Consider the following 18,066-nt stretch of genomic DNA (forward strand, 5'->3'; position numbering starts at 1 on the left):
AGACAGGCTCTGAACTTTTAACATCTTCTCAAGTCTGATAATCTTTTTCCTCTTCTATTGATCTTGTAGCCTCTCCAAAATTTCTAGAAAATTCATCAAATTTTTGTTAGGTTTTTGTGGTCCTTTGTAAGGTGGTAGTAGCTGCCACTTTTTGCTTGGCAAATTCTAATTAAAAATAGTTTTGCTTTTTCCACTTTGTTTTTTTTTATTCCTTTGAAAATGGAAGGATTTTATTTATTGATAATAATAGGTTTATTCATAGAAAAGAAGAACTAATCTAAACGATTTAGTTTTCATAACATCACTTAAAGCAGATGATACAAACGAAGGAGATGTATCAAAAATATAAAGTTATTCAATATAGATATTTAGATCCTTAATTTTCCTTTAATTATATCTATGAGATAGCATTTTCAAACATTCATCCAATATAACACTAAAAAAATTGTCTACACCTTAAATAATAAGAGCAGAAGAACTCCCCAATGCATCAACAACTTCTTTACTACTACTTTTTTGTTAGGATAAACTTCATATTCATATGATAAAATTGAGGATAAAATTATACATGGTAAAATAAAAATTCGAAGTTTATATTCTGATTTAATGTAGGTTTTGAATGAATATACAAGATTTATCTACTAGTGAAAGTGCAATGGTTTTCGCTCCATTTAACAAAAAAAATTGCAAAAGGAAAAGGAAATTGAGTAGAGGATTATCGAGAAATCGAATCATTACCAATAAATGAATATTCAGATACCCAATACATTGAGCTATTAAGATTTTCTCTGATTAATATTGGAACATTACTATCATCTAGAAATGTGAAGTGCGTAAATGCACTTTTATATGTTAATAATATTCTCAACACACGTTTTCTCACGTGCTGACTTGATATTTTTTTCATGGATCAAGCATGTAAAAAATTTTGGTTTAATAAAAATGACGGAGAAATTCAATATTTCAATTTGTGTGATTATTTCATTTAAAAACTTAAACTTTCAGAGAAGAGAACATATTTTTATTAGTTGCGAAAAAAAATACTATTAAAAGAGAAATTCAAGAATAAGTCGGTAATAGGCATAGGCTCTTTCATTAAAAAGGAATGGACCACAAAAAAAAAGCACTCATTTTTTATTTATTTAGAATTACAAGTGATTTGCTAGAAATAAAAAAATATCATCTAATCTAGCAGTACTGCTACTAAAGATCATCAATCATCACAAGGCTTTTCTTTATCTCGAAACAAATAAAATTTATAAAAGATATAAGTTGCAAATACTAACTGATTGTTTGGTTAATTACGAGGATAAGGGATATATAAAAAATTTATTTAAATATAAGATGCGGAATTAGTTTTATATCTTGAACTCTATGATAAATATATAGATTTCGTGAGATTATGTATACGACATTCATATTATTACAATATTATTTCAATACCATCCTTAATTTTGAATAATATAAATTATTTATATAATAATTATAGTATTTTTTTTTCCATGGACTAAATATGTAGAAATTTCTTTTTGATAGTGAATGATAATGACTAATGAGATTCAATCAGAAGACCTCGTGCATATTGATATTAACATCTTATATCATATTGAATAGACCTTGGGTTTAATTCAATCTAAAAATTAGATCAAAGGATGAAGATTATGCACATACATCCCATTGAAACGCAAAGAACATATTCGATGAATTCAACGTTAAAGATTTGATTCTGATTACAACTAGTTCACCAACCAAACGATCCCTTAATAACATATCATAAATGTTAAAAGATGATAATTGAATAATTCATTTGTCACCAATGGTTCGCATCATGAAGAATCATTGCTTTCATTCATCTTTTGCTATCATACTCAGCCAGATCCTATTTTTAAATTACTTGGGGTATAAAGATCTACAAAGATTTCTTATTTTATATTTAATATTCTCATATAAATAGAGATGTAAACAATAATATTCTTAATCTAACATATAATTTGCTTATGAGTTAGAGTTTACAATCCTTTTATGAGAGTCTTTGGGTCAGAATTTAAAGTTTTTTTTAAAAAAACTCTATTTGAATTAATCTCATAACTGAAAAGCTTGACCCCCAATACTAAATAAATAGAAATTAAAGACGAATAAACTGCGTAGCCAAACAAGAAAACATGGGAAAAAGATTACGAATTTTTTTATCAAAATAAGCCATTATATAAAAGTAATTTACCAAAACAATGCATTCTTCTAAAAATTTACAAAATTAGTATAAACGTATTTCACAATAACGTTTTAGGGTATATTTTGTTTTTTAAAAACTAACAGCAATAATAGCAATAGATTGATATACGTTATTGTAAGTAATGTTTTACTCCTAAAACATTATTTTGAGTAATATTTTACTCCTAAACGTTACTATGAGTAACGCTTTAGGAGTAAAACGTTACAGTGAGTAAAATATATCAATCTAACGCCGTCAGCTTTTAAAAAATAAAATATATCCTAAAACGTTACTGTGAAGTACGTTTATACTAATTTTATAAAATTTTAGAAAATACTAGCTACAGGTAGCTAATTTCATTATTTTTTTTAGTGGCAACTAAAAAATAAAAACATAAGGTTTTAGAAGCCAACAATGATGGGCCTGTAAAAGTAAATGTACTGATTAATGGTTGGCAAAGTTAATTTATACAACTTTTTGATGTAATATTAATTTAATTATGTTAACTGAGTGATAATATTATGTTAGACATAACATACTTACTAATATATATTTAGTGATCGAGTTGATGTAAATAAAACTGGGTGGGGGGTAATATATGTATGTTCTCATGAACATGTCATTAAGTTGTAAAATAAAATTTTAAAGTTGAGAAGTTTTCGAATCCAAAAATTAATCATATTTTAAGAATTTAAATAAAATATTTTTGTTTTAGTTTTTCGTCCAGCCTCCTGTTTTTGTACACTAATATGAATTCGCGTACGATGTAACCTTATTCACTTCACCACATTCTAGTTAAATACTTATGACCTAGTTTAGTCTGTCACATATGTATTGACTTGTCTAATATGATCGACATCTCCTGCGTGGTTTGTAAGCTATTATATAGTGAGAAATTTATTCGATTTCGACAAAATGCTCACCCGAAGATATAGCTGTTGTGACCGAAATTCAGCGACCGCAAACTATCGTGAAGTTTAAAAAAAGAAAAAAAAAGGATGTAGTAGTTGACTAAGAGATGGATATACACACCCTAATAATATATATATAAAGAAAGAATATTAGGGTTCTCCTTTCTGCCCAGCAATAACTATGGGGAAACACTTGTTCATGACTCAACTTCTCCATCCACTCAAATCTTCTGCCAACCTTACATGTTCTCACATATAAAATGCACTAATTGAGTCCAATTCCCACTTTGGAAACTTTATGTCATGCATTATATTTGACACAACTTTAGGCTATCTCTTTTGCTTGGCCAATGGCCCCCATTCTTTTCTAAATCTCATCAACATAAAAAATGACATAGCTTTTCAGAATAGCAAAAAGAATTTTTAAAAAATAATTATCTGCCAAAATGATACAACTCTTTTGTTATGTGAAAAAAAATAAGTTTGTAAGTATTACCAAGAAGGATTTAACTTATAATATACTATGCTACAGCAAAACTTGTTCTAGTAAGTTAATTATCTAATTTACCAAGTCGTTTGATCTCTCACTAACTAATATATACGGTTAGTTACAGTTATTTTTCAGGCGATCTTATAATAAAATTGTTCTTTTAAGTGTTGTTAGTGTATAAAAGTTATGATTTAATATAGAATGTGTTTTTTGTGGTGAGTTAGAACAAGAGTGACAAACATATCAGTGGCCTAAAACAAAAACTAAATGGGACCTTAAACTTGAATTTTTAATAATTTTATATAATTGATTTCTTCTAGTTTTCAATTGATAATATAATCATTCTTATTTTTAAATTATTTTTCATGAGATATTGTACATCAAATATGTCAAATTTCTTCTATAATTCCTTCATTTTTCATGAAAATTTTACTTCTTTTCTCAAATAGTATTTAATATTTGTTATAAATTAATATCTTTATAACCTATTATTATTAAAAACAAGGCCCCTTAAATTTGGAGACCTAAGGCACATATTTTTTTTTTAACACTGTCGAGCCACCCCTAGTTTAAAATATGCAACGCTGGCTCAAGAAATACAAAGAGTGTTACTTGTCACTAAAAATACATATTTAACGACAATTAACTATTGTCATTAATTAATTATTGCTAAAGATCATTTTTGATATAGTATAGACGCTTCGGGAACTTTCTTTTATTAGCCTTGTAAATGTAACTAGTACTAGACATAACATAGCCAAAAAATAATAAACTTAATAAAACAGAATGAATGTAATATCTATCAATTTTTTAGAAGTAATTTGGTTCAATTATAACTAAAGTGTCACTATGAAGTTCTCTTCCTTTTTTCCCCTATCATTGCAATAACTAGGCAAAGAGGGCCAAGGAGTAAGATGCCTCAGTGCTCATCCATTGCACTTCTCCTCTCAATCAATTTGACATGCCTTTTCATAGATCACTTTATTGCTCTTATTTTCTTGTTGGTGTCCATCTTTTTTCTTTCTCTATTTCATTTCGTATCTTAGTTTGACTTATCACGAATAAATATATAACTTTGACTACTCAATTTTATAATCTTGAAAAACAAAAAGAAAATGTATATGACATATCAAATACTAAATAGAAATATATTTGTTTTGAAACAGATTGAACAAAAAATAAGACATATAAATTGAAACGAACGAATATTTTTATTTTCCAAAAATGGAATTGTTCTAAGCAAATGAACTTTGGGATATGCATATATTTGGTTGGATGGATTTGTGGCCAATTAGCTCTATGGCATGACCCTTGCCTAAGCTGGCTGGCGTGGTCTCACAAGTTGATGGAATGATTGGATCATGAAACAAAGCTCGTGGGCATCTAAACTTTTTCATTTCTTTATTAATCCCCTTTGAGCTATACATTCTTTTTTTTTCCTTCTTCAATTATATTTTGGTCTTTCTTTATTTATTATAATAATAATAATTAGTTGTTAGGCAAGGGGTTGGAGAAAAAGTAGAAACTAGCTAAGAAAGAAAGGAAGGTCACACTTGTGACCCCATTTGAGAGAGAGAGAGAGAGAGAAAAGGTGGATAATTAGAAAAATGCACCATCAAACATATTGTAAAAAAAGAGAAGCACATCAACAGAAAGTAATACTGCGTTTAACCAATAGATATCGGGTTCGAATCATTTAAGTAGAGAGTTGTCTTTTTTAGAGAATGATTTACTTTTAATATAGGACTTTTCAGAATAAATCCAAATCTAGTCAGACTCCTATGTACAATTCGAATATCAGGCCGAGTCATTTAGATAGAGAGTTATTTTGTGAGAGAGTATTTTACCTTTAATATAAAACTTTTCAATGTGAATCCAAATTTAGTCGGACTCCTATATACATCCAAACCCCAAGTGAAAAAACAAAACAAAAGGAATATCTCATCTTTTCCAATTTATATAACTCACCTTCAGTTTAGTTAGCTTTAGTAACAATTTAACTTTAAAATAGTCATTTTATCTTTCAAAAGCTTTTTTATATGTTACGTGTCAAGTCAAATTAGGTCACATAAATTTTATACGCGTAAAAAGAAAGAGCTTTTGCCTCCCCCTTCCTTGGTTCTCTTTTAAAAACTCATTCTTGTAAGCACAAGATTCAGAAAAAAAGTTCCCCAAATATCATAATCCCAACACTACTTCAAACCCCAAGATCTCAAATAACTTAAACAACATTTTCAAGAAGAATAGAAAGAAAGTGAGAAGAGAATGAAAGGTACTAGAAGAGGGAAAGGACCTCCTTCAACAGATCTTTTAGTATGTTTTCCATCTAGAGCACATTTAACCCTTATGCCTAAACCAATATGTAGCCCAGCAAGACATTCAGATTCAAGCAAACGCCACCACAATCATGATCTCAAGAAAATTAGCACCAGAATTGGTGGTGTTCAAGCCCAATCTAGTCCTCTACTTTGGGCTAAATCCAAGAATTCTGAGATCATCTCTGAGCCCACTTCACCAAAAGTCACTTGTGCGGGTATTCTATTCACTCAACTAATAGTTATTTTTTCAGAAAGTCAGTTTCTATGTTATAAAAAAATTATATGTTGTTTGCTCTAATTATAAATATTTTTGTAGAGTCTGAACAACGTAGATTTCAGAGGGATGAGTTCAATAGTGCAAATTTTATGTTTTGAAGAAGAAGAAAAAAAAAGATTGAATTTTTAGTCTGATTTTTGTGTGCAGGGCAAATAAAGGCAAGGCCAAAACAGGGGAGTTCATGCAAGAATTGGCAATCGGTGATGGAAGAAATTGAGAAGTTACACAACAGAAAGGCTCAAAAGAAGAAGGGTGCTAATTGGATGGAAGCAATTGGAATTAAGAAAGATGTAATGCAATTCTTAACATGTCTTCGTAACATAAGGTTTGAGTTTCGATGCTTCGGTTCATTTCCAACAGCAACTCATGACATTACTTCTGATGACGAGGACGAGGAGGAGGATGACGATGAAGATGAATTAGAACGAAGAGGAACGAATCGAATGGGTAGAGATTTAAATGATCGCGAAGACGATGATGATGAAGAAGGTTCAAAAACTGTATTCTCCAAGTGGTTCATGGTTTTACAAGATGAAAATCAGAAAACAGAGCTCACTAAAACAGAGCGCGATAATGATGATGAAGATGATGATGAGGTTCCTATTTGTGTGCCACCACCTAATGCACTTTTACTCATGCGTTGTCGTTCTGCTCCCCCGAAAAGCTGGCTTCAAGAAACACAACAACAACAACAACAACAAGAAGAGGACGAGGACAATGAAGAAGAAAAGAAAGCGAAATCAACAATGGAAGAAATGGAAAACTTAGTAGCTATGAGATATGGAAACGATTTTCACAAATTTTCAGCCGATATAGCAAAGGAGACATGGGTTGTGGGTGGTGCTAGAGATCAATTATCGAAAAGTCGAAGCTGGAAAAGATAATTGAAGAAATCCAAAATATATATAACGCGTTATGCGTTTAGTTAAGAAATTGCAGTCTTCCAAATAACACGAAGTTACAAAGGTTGTACATGTGAAGCGAAATAGGCACAAGGAAAGAGCAATAGAGCGGATCAACCCTACAAGATCAACTATACAAGCTCATTGTTTTTTCAAACTTACATAATTTTCTTGGTATAACATTATATATATTTTTCTGGTGTTTGGATTTTGTTAATTATCTTTGAATTTGTGTTGGTATTCTCAACTCTTAAAGAATCGAGCTTTTGTTATTTGATTCTTGGGAGTGTGGAATCGTTGTGTATACTTTGCTAAAGAATTTTTCTATTATTTGTGTTTTGTTATTTCATGGACCAATGTTTTGTATTTTATAGTCCTCTCTTAATACTTTTTTGGCAGTTCCATTTTAATTATCGTTTTAGCTCTAACAAAAAATTGTACTAAAGTAATTGTTAGTGCTTTAAAAATAGTAAGACTAAAGTTAACAATTATTTCTAACTACACTCTCAACATTGAATTAGTATGCACTCTATTCAAGAGCAAAAACTAGTCAAGAATAACTTAGTAAACTTTTTTTTTTAATAGTTATTTTAAATTATTATTTTTAAGAGGAGTAAAAAGCTAAAATGATAATTAAAGTGAGGCTAAGGGAGTACTTTTAATTAGTCTCTATTTATGGCATTGAGAAAGAGAGATTATTTTAGATTGTCAAATGCATTTACCGTGATTTCATTTTTCTTACACAAAAACAAATGCTAAAGTTGAATTAAACAATATTTACCAATTTTTTTGAAAAAATTAATGTGAATAATATGTTAAATCTGAATAAATTTGATTCAAATCTCAAGTAAGTGTACAAAACTTCACCTTCTTTCCAAACTAAAGATCCACCAAAAAAACACTCAGTCGCTATCCTTTGGGTGTGGACAGGGTAAAATCTTCGCTCCTATGAAATAGCTCGCAAATCACATAGGAGAGGTAACCCGCACCACGACGAGCTCGACTCAGAAGGAAACCCCTTGCTTTCGTTTGAAAATGGTTTCGAACTTGAGACTCCAATATGAAAGTTTCTAGCTCAAATCACTAGGTTACCCAAAGGGTAACATTGTCAATGTCATTGCAAAAAAAAGTTGGGATAACACCAGCAGCCTTAAAAAAAAGTAAAAAATTGATATAAGAATATTTCAAAATGGCTAGGAGTTGTCAAAAGTAGTTGTTGGATAAGAGATTTAGGTAAATGAAATTGTTTACGCTGATATAAAGATGTAAAGTTGATATATATACATAATTTGGTATATGTGGCGATGTGTAGATGATGTTATTGTATGTATTAGCATGTCATGGTTATATTATACGTAGTTGAGTTGAGTTTGCTTACCAAACTTTTTATTTATGTATATAATTAAATGGAATGATCATTTAATCAAAGTTCTAACCCAATTATTAACTAATTATCGAGAATTTCCATTCGGGTCATTAACTAATCATGTCTATGTCTACTCAAAATCTTCTTTGGTTACTCCAGTAATCTTGAGCTTCTTGTTGTTTCTCTTGGAAGTAGTACAGCAAAGTTAAATTTTAAAATTTGACTTATCGCAAATACAAATAATTTCAAGTAAATAATATATAAAAAAGAATTGAAACGTTGAAAAAAGTTCATTTCTTACTTTTGATACTATCTAGAAGAGATTTGAGTAAGATATCTATCTAAATCCGTCATTGAAGTGAATTGTTTTGTCGAAAAAGGGTGATTTTCGAAAAGAGTTTGTTTTTAGGCTTTTAGGAGTCGCCACTTAATTTTTAAGAAAAATCAAGAAAACTTCGTTTCTAAACAACTTAAACAGAAAAATTGTTTTGAAACATTTTAAGGGGTTCGGGATTCCTATTAGTGTCTTAGGAAGGTGTAAGGCACCTAAGACACTCCGTTTAAACACGATTTTCCGGCGATTAACTTATTTGACTATATTTGTTTTAACTTTTGCAATCTTTTAGTTGAACTTTTATTAGAGTTTATTTAGCCAAACTTTACAATTTTGAAGTATTTGTTGCTTATCTTGTAAGTTTACAAAACCATTTCGAAGTTAAGCTTACTTAAGGTTTTATCTAAACAAGCCTTACGAATTTGAAACAAATTATCATTTAGAAGTTAGTTTTAAGTTTGAGAAATTGAAAGGCGTTTCGATGGGGTTTGGAGTTTCTAACCCTAACTAACGATATTCAAGCAAACATGTAAAACGAATAGTAAAGAGAGAGAGAGATCTTTTGGGTCCAAACTCGGGTTCTGTTCGCTTTGACCGAGTTTTGGACCCACCTGTTTTTGGATTTTGACCCATTCACCTGTCCTAACCTAAACATACAAAATAATGAAATACGAGAAATAATAAAAAAAACGACAAGGGCTTATGCCCTTTACAAATAAAAATGAAAAATAAAGAAAAAACAAACTAAAGAAGTCTCCTAGTCCATTTCTTCAAATTTCTCCGACTCCTCGAACTTCAGATCTTCTCGTCGGTGTCAGGGCTTGACTCGATGGAGAAGTCAAGGGTATGCAAGAGTAGAGTCCTCATGACTCATTCAAAGGGCGTTTATGTAAGAAAAAAACAAAACGATAAAGATTAAAACGACTAATTAATGAACTTGGGCAAGCAAAGGACACATATTTCATCAACTCGAACAATTATGCCATAGTCGAATAATAAATTGCTGAGTGATGACATGAACCAAATTAGTCAGCGAAAATAATTTGGAACACAACAGGAGGAAATTAAATCCAAGCAAATGGGTCACATTGTTGCCAATATCTTACATGCCAACACTTGAGAGGAAAAAAAAAGAAGAAAAAAATTACTACATAAAGCAAATGTTTAACACCATAAACAGAAAGCTAATTTTAATTAAATCATTCTGCAGCTTCAAACAAATAAAGACTGACTATCATGCCCATTATTCAAAGCCAACATTCTGCAACTTAAGGCAAGAATAAGATATTAAAGCATCACAACATGACAAGGGAACCAAAGAAAACATTAAACTTAAATCAATACTTGTATCCTATTAAGCAGTGAAATCTCATACTAAGGAAAAATGATCAACGATGAACAGAGAAATAACAAAACTTAAATTAGTCGAGTTATTAATCCATTTTTATACTTGAAGTTTCACTAATCTGGACAAAACTTGAGAATTTAACAAAATCGATGCACACTTAGCCACATAATGGCAATGATATAGTAGGGAATATCATAAAGGCATTCGAGACATAATGCAACACTGATGCTAGAGATCGAACTTGAGAATCATCTTTGAACCACAAAATCATTAAGACGAGCCGCAAATGCAACACAAACTTCAAACAATCAAAATGCCACAGGCGAAGTCTCAAATTTTGATGTCTTAATTCATTCTTTCAACTTGAGGTGAAAGAATAAAGGGATGAGACATCGGATGTTAAACTCCAGTTCAGATTCAAATATATTAACACAAAAACATGCTTAATGAAGAAGATAAGAGAATGTCGTCTTTGATCAAGCCATCGAGCCTCTAGCTCCAACCGAATAACATATTCAACCAAATGAAATATACAAGAATGTGCGAGTTCTATATGTAAATAAAAAATAAATCAAACGAACTCCAGAATTCACACCATATTATATCGATTTAACAGCGACAAAACATCCAGCAACGTACAACACAATTTTCAACCCTTAATCCATCACATTGGAAACGAGAAGAGAAGAAAGTTACGTGAAGGGGAGGTTTACCTGTTTACGAGCAGCAACTGGGACGGGTGAGCAGCAACAGCGATGCTCCAACCAACTCGAAACCACACCTCCGCCTCGCACGCTTGAACTAGAACGTCACACCGACTCTCGACGAAATGGTTTCTTCTTGTTCGAACCGCTATGAGAAATTCTCGATTATCCTTAACTCACGATTTTTACTGCTCAAATTTTCAACTGAAATTTTTTTTTTCACCAAGAATTCCCCCCCATTCAGTCTAGGGTGGGGGGTTTATATAGAAAACGTTAGGGCTTCGATTTGAGGTCGGTTTCGGCCTATTTTCGAGTTCGAAATTTGAAATCCCTTTGGGTCAAACCCCACAAGGTAAACGTCGCGTGCTGGCGAGGATGACTGCGACGTTTCACAGACCTGCTTGACAGGGTATGGGTTTCTGCCATTCCGTCTCGTTCACGCGAAGGGGAAGGGAGAAGAGTGTGGGGAGAGACGCGGGGTTGTTGGAGTCTCTCTGTTTTTCGCGTGATTTCTGGGGAATTATGGGTTTCTGTCGAGAGGGGAAGGAGAGAGCGAGCGTGGGGGAGACGCGGGGAGAGGATAAGAGGAAGGGAGAGAGCGAGGAGAGAGCGTGGGGAGGGGGTCGCGTGGGGGTGCTGTTCTTCCTGGGAATGGGGTCGTGTGGGGAAGAAGGGAAGGGAAGGGGGTCGCGGGTCGGGTATTAGGTGTTGGGTCGGAGCGGGTATGGGGCTGGGTTGAAGGGTAATTTTTTTATTTAAATGTTTTGGGCCGTCTGAATGGGGAAGAAGTGGGCTGGGATATTTGGAAGGGTGGGCTGCTGAAGAAAGGGAGATTGGTCCTGGGCGTTGGGCTGGTAAAGGGGAAGAGAAATGGGGTGGGCTGAAAATAAACAAAAAGGGAAATGGCTGGAGGAAGGGAAGCTTTTAAGATACACACATATACATATACATATATGTATATACATATATGTATATATATATCTATCTTATTTTCGCAAGATTTATAAAACCAATTAACTCATACCGACGCGGGTCAAAATTGGGTGTCAACAACTGTCCCTCATTTTACTCGGGTTGACGCAAGCAACTCGAGGAAGATGAAATTGACCAACCAATTTTGATCAACCCCAATCGTTTTAAAGGAAGGATTCGACACAGGGTTTAGGAATTATGGCCGAACCCTTGAAACGGGTCTCCTACATATCTCAGGCTATATGAGAGTTCAGGCCACTTGTAGTTCAAATAGATTGATTTATCGCACGATTTTGAAAGAATCAAAGCCACTTCGATACCGGATTATGAAGGTATTGAAATGCTCGAGAATAGAGTTCGAGAGCGAAATGTTGGACTACAGCCGAGTTTTCAACATTGAATCCGCCTACATATCCTTACCTTCGGAATCAGGCTGTGTGTAGTTCGACTCGATCGGTGGAAAAGGGAAACTATTATGCTAGCTAAACTTCGGTTTTGGACGAGTGACACATTAAACGAGTATGAAAAAGAGGCTTGTAACCTCTTAGCCATGAATGTGGCGCGCTTCACACCCATAATTAAGAACTTACACGGACATAATTTCCAAATCTTTTGGCGTATTGTCACTCAGATTGGAAACTTGCTTCTGATAAAACAAAACTTTCGGAAGCGAGACAGAAACTGACAGAACTAGAGAAAAACCCGTAAGCCTCGAGAGGGTGGTTCGATTGTGGTGGAAGTCGCTCCTCTGCTCGCGTCCTAAGAGTTTGACATTCCTCTTTGGACTATGTCCCAGTTTGCTGCTAAGAAAAAGTTCCACGTTGTGCTGCATCCTTTTTGATGTCGTCCGCACCTGTGGTTTTTGGAGAATTCATCCTTTTGGATGCTCTCGACAAAGACTGAGATAAAACTCGTCAGCTTAAAAAATGCAATTAGGATGGGAGACAGTGTCTTTTACCATGTCGACACTTCATTGTTCTCCTCCATGTTCGACGTCGACTCGATCGGTCTGACGTCCAGCAAATAAAGCTTATGCCTTGTGTTTTGCAATATCATCTTCAATGTATTCCATACTTGATGTCGAAATAAATAAATAAATGCTGATGCGATATTGATGTTTCTTTCGTTGTCATCTTCGATGCTCTCCATGATGTTTATTTTTATAAGAAATAACATAATGCAGTCGAGGCCAATGGATGAGTATTGCTCTTTCTTTATCCAAGTACGTCTTCTTGCGGGTCATGAATATCTTCCCGCGATACGTAAATTCCTGCGAGATATGAATCTTCTCGCGATGCATAACTTTCAGCGAGGAATAAAATCTTCTTGCGATGTGCAAATTTTGACGAGGCATGAATTCTTCTCGTCGTGCATAAATTTTGACGAGGCATGAAATCTTCTCGTCGTGCATAATTATTGACTCGCGATGCATGATTTCCGCGATGCATGATTCCGCGATGCATGAATTCCAGCGAGGCATAAATTCTTCTCGCGATGTATAAATTTTGACGAGGCATGAAATCTTCTCGTCGTGCATGATTATTGACTCACGATGCATGATTTCCGCGATGCATGAATTCCAGCGAGGCATAAATTCTTCTCGCGACGTATAAATTTTGACGAGGCATGAAATCTTCTCGTCATGCATGATTATTGACTCGCGATGCATGATTTCCGCGATGCATGATTCCGCGATGCATGAATTCCAGCGAGGCATAAATTCTTCTCGCGACGTATAAATTTTGACGAGGCATGAAATCTTCTCGTCATGCATGATTATTGACTCGCGATGCATGATTTCCGCGATGCATGAATTCCAGCGAGGCATAAATTCTTTTCACGATGTATAAATTTCGACGAGGCATAAATTCTTCTCGCGATGTATAAATTTCGACGAGGCATGAAATCTTCTCGTCATGCATGATTATTGACTCGCGATGCATGATTCCGCGATGCATGAATTCCAGCGAGGCATAAATTCTTCTCGCGATGTATAAATTTCGACGAGGCATGAAATCTTCTCGTCATGCATGATTATTGACTCGCGATGCATGATTCCGCGATGCATGAATTCCAGCAAGGCATAAATTCTTCTCGCGATGTATAAATTTCGACGAGGCATGAAATCTTCTCGTCATGCATGATTATTGACTCGCGATGCATGATTTCCGCGATGCATGATTCCGCGATGCATGAATTCCAGCGAGGCATAAATTCTTCTCGCGATGTATAAATTTTGACGAGGCATGAAATCTTCTCGTCACGCATAATTATTTATATTGCCCCGTGAATAGTAACGGCAAGACGACCTCCAAATAATATATCGACTTGATCGATACTGATAAAAATAATAATTGCATAGCTCTCTCTTCTGAGGTAATGCATTGTCTTGATCGACAATAATCATCTTGCTTTGATAACGCAATGCAAATAGCGTCTTCTATAGAAATCGTGAAATCTTTGCTGAGATTCCCTTTTGATCCACCTTTGAATCTGGCCAGGCACTTTGTAAATTTCATGTATTAGGGAATGGCTTGAAATAAACAAATACATTCACAAGCATCTTGGCATAAAGATATGAAATGCTTCTTGCTTTCAATAAAATCACCGGCTTTGGAGATAGTTTTCTCCTTCTCCGTATTCATCAGTCGGAAGAATTCGGTCGATTTCGAAGTGAAGCTATAAACCTGCATCCACAGAAAAATTGTCAGTTTTAAATATACTGATCTGTGTCGATCCCTTCGATTGTTTGCTCCTTGTCTTGACGTCCTCGGTTGATTTCCCGATTTCCCGACTCTTGATAGATAAGAAAATATCTTATGCCAAAACAGATGAAATATAATGGGGAAATTTTTTTTAAGAGAAGCAAGAAATTTTTTAAGAAATAGTATCTCGAAAAAGTCAATGCCAAGTCATGTCATGTCAGGCTTAACGAGCTTCTTTGAGTCCGACGCTTGTCGAATGAATTTCAGAGGCATTCCGGACTCGTGGGGAAGTCCCATGACGAAATTTTGAGGCCATCCTCAAAATTTCTGTCCCAGTTTAGTATCTTGCTCATCTTTCCATTGTAACCGAACAGATCTCAGAATTTTTGAGAAGATCTCAAAAATTCTGTCCCAGTCGCAAACTCGAAATGTCTTTAGTTTGATCCGCTGAGGAGAAGGTTCCTTCTGGAGAATTTTTGAGTCCCTCTCAAAAATTCTGTCCCAGTTTCTATTGTAGAAGGGGGAAATAGAAATCTTACGAGAGATATGACCGAGCCCTTGTGGCGCCTACGTATCCCGTTGAGGCAGGAATCAGGTCAAACGTAGTTCCCCTTAAAGGTTAACAAGAATAAAATTTACAAAGAAACCGACCGAAGCCGACAAAGGCCGCCTACGTATCTCATTCTTGAGAATTCAGGTCGAACGTAGTTCAGGTCTTAGAATTTTGGTCTTCTGTTTTGACTTGTTAAAGAAGTCCAACTTCAAATGAATTTTTGAGATCCTCTCAAAACTTCTGTCCCAGTTTCCACTATGGAGAGAAATGGAAATCTTCTGGGTATATGACCGAGCCGTTGTGGCGCCTACGTATCCCGTTGAATCAGGAATCAGGTCAAACGTAGTTCCAACACAAAGGAATAATCAAGGGGAATAAATGGGTTGACCGAAGCCGACATAGGCCGCCTACGTATCTCGTTCTCGAGAATTCAGGTCAGACGTAGTTCGTTACAAGAGGGATAAGAATTCAAATTCGAACAAATACAAGCAAACAGAAGATTACAAGTAAATGATGGGAAATGCAAAACGAACTTCACGCGTAATATCTCTTGACAGCATCTGAGTTGATAGGTTTGGGCCACACAGCGCCATCCATCTCTGACAAGACTAAAGCACCTCCAGATAGTACTTTGCGGACCATGTAAGGACCTTGCCAGTTTGGTGCGAACTTTCCCTTGTACTCGTCTTGATGAGGAAAAATACGCTTAAGAACCAACTGACCAACTTCAAAATTTCTGGCTCTTACTCTTTTGTGAAAAGCGCGAGTCATTCTTTGTCTATACAACTGGCCATGGCAAACAGCAACCATCCTCTTTTCATCAATCAAGGCTAGTTGATCAATCCGTTTGCTAACCCACTCAGCATTACTTAGCTCAGCTTCTTGGATGATCCTCAGTGACGGTATCTCGACTTCAACAGGTACGACTGCTTCTGTTCCGTATACTAGCAAGTATGGAGTAGCCCCAGTTGATGTTCTGACCGTCGTTCGATAACCCAGTAGAGCATATGGCAACATTTCATGCCAACCCCGCTGCTTGTCAATCATTTTCCTCAGAATCTTCTTGATGTTCTTGTTGGCGGCCTCTACAGCTCCGTTCATTTGAGGGCGATAAGCAGTTGACCTTCGGTGGATAATCTTAAATTGTTCACATATCTCTTTCATCAGATGACTGTTGAGATTTGCACCGTTATCAGTGATGATGGATTCTGGAACTCCAAATCGGCAGATCAAATTGTTGCGGACAAAGTCGGCCACCACTTTCTTGGTTACCGATTTGTAAGAGGCTGCTTCCACCCATTTGGTGAAATAATCGATGGCAACCAAAATAAATCTGTGTCCATTGGAAGCGGCCGGTTCTATAGGGCCGATGACATCCATTCCCCAAGCTACAAATGGCCAAGGTGAACTCATAGCATTGAGTTCGTGAGGTGGCACCCTTATCAAATCTCCGTGCACTTGACATTTATGGCATTTTTGCACGAATTTGCAACAGTCGTTCTCCATAGTCATCCAGAAGTAACCGGCTCGAAGGACTTTTCTTGCCAAGGTAAGCCCGTTCATATGTGTGCCACAGACTCCAGCATGTATCTGTTCAATAAGCCTCACGGCTTCAGCAGCATCCACGCATCTCAAAAGACCCAAATCTGGAGTCCTCCTGTAAAGGACTTCTCCATTCAAAAAGAAATTAAGAGCCATACGACGTATCGACTTCTTTTGATTAGATGTGGCGTCTTCTGGATATGTCCCAGACTCCAAGTACCTCTTTATGTCGAAATGCCAAGGCAAACCATCTGGTTCTGATTCCACGTGTGAACAATGGACTGGATGCTCCTTCAAATCTATATCCAGCGGGTCGATGTAATCAATATCCGGATGTTTGATCATTGAAGCGATGGTGGCAAGAGCATCAGCTAATTCATTCTGTATTCGGGGAGTATGTCTGAACTCAATCTTGCGAAACCTTTTACACAGGTTTTGCACATATTGTACATAAGGTACAATCTTTGGGTTATTCACAGCCCATTCTCCTTGAACCTAATGATCAAGAGGTCTGAATCTCCAATAACCAGTAACTCGTAAACATTCATGTCAACGGCCATTTTCAAACCGAGAATGCAAGCTTCATACTCAGCCATGTTGTTTGTGCAGTCGAACCGTAGCTTAGCCGCCATAGGATAGTGCTGACCAGATTCTGATACCAAGACTGCTCCAACACCTTTACCCTGGTGATTCACCGCTCCATCGAAGAATAATCTCCAACCTGGATAAACTTCAGAGATATCTTCACCCACAAATGACACTTCTTCATCGTGAAAATATGTCTTGAGAGGTTCATACTCTTCATCAACGGGATTTTCCGCAAGATGATCAGCCAAAGCTTGTGCTTTTATTGCCTTTTGAGTCACGTACACGATGTCAAACTCACTTAACAGCATTTGCCATTTGGCCAGCTTCCCGGTCGGCATCGCTTTCTGGAAAATATACTTCAACGGATCCATCCTGGAGATAAGATATGTAGTATACGACGATAGGTAGTGCCTCAGCTTCTGGGCAAGCCACGTCAGAGCACAGCATGTTCTTTCCAGCAAAGTGTAACGAGACTCGTACGGAGTAAATTTCTTGCTGATGTAGTAGATAGCCTTTTCCTTCTTCCCTGTCTCGTCGTGTTGACCAAGTACGCATCCAAAGGCGTTATCTGAGACAGATAAATACAGCAACAAAGGACTCCCTTCTCGCGGAGGAACCAATACTGGTGGGTTAGACAAGTAGCTCTTGATAGCGTCGAAAGCGGTCTGGCACTCCTCAGTCCACTTAGTTGGGGCATCTTTCTTTAGCAACTTGAAGATAGGCTCACATACCACTGTCGATTGTGCTATAAACCGGCTGATATAGTTTAACCTCCCCAAGAAACTCATCACCTCTTTTCTCGTTTTTGGCGGAGGTAACTCCTGAATTGCTTTAATCTTGGAAG

At 35.7% G+C, this 18,066-nt stretch overlaps 1 protein-coding gene across 1 annotated transcript; it reads left to right on the forward strand.

Moving 5' to 3' along the window:
* The first annotated feature begins 5,239 nt into the window (after window positions 1-5,239).
* LOC101250397 (uncharacterized) lies at window positions 5,240-7,443 on the forward strand. The gene is made up of 2 exons (XM_004237849.5): window positions 5,240-6,146; window positions 6,356-7,443. The coding sequence occupies exons 1-2, from the start codon at window positions 5,879-5,881 to the stop codon at window positions 7,090-7,092; spliced, it is 1,005 nt and encodes a 334-aa protein (XP_004237897.1). The 5' UTR covers window positions 5,240-5,878; the 3' UTR covers window positions 7,093-7,443.
* Window positions 7,444-18,066: the final 10,623 nt, after the last annotated feature.

This window comes from Solanum lycopersicum, chromosome 4 (assembly GCF_036512215.1).
Source record: "Solanum lycopersicum chromosome 4, SLM_r2.1".
Taxonomy (NCBI): domain Eukaryota; kingdom Viridiplantae; phylum Streptophyta; class Magnoliopsida; order Solanales; family Solanaceae; genus Solanum; species Solanum lycopersicum.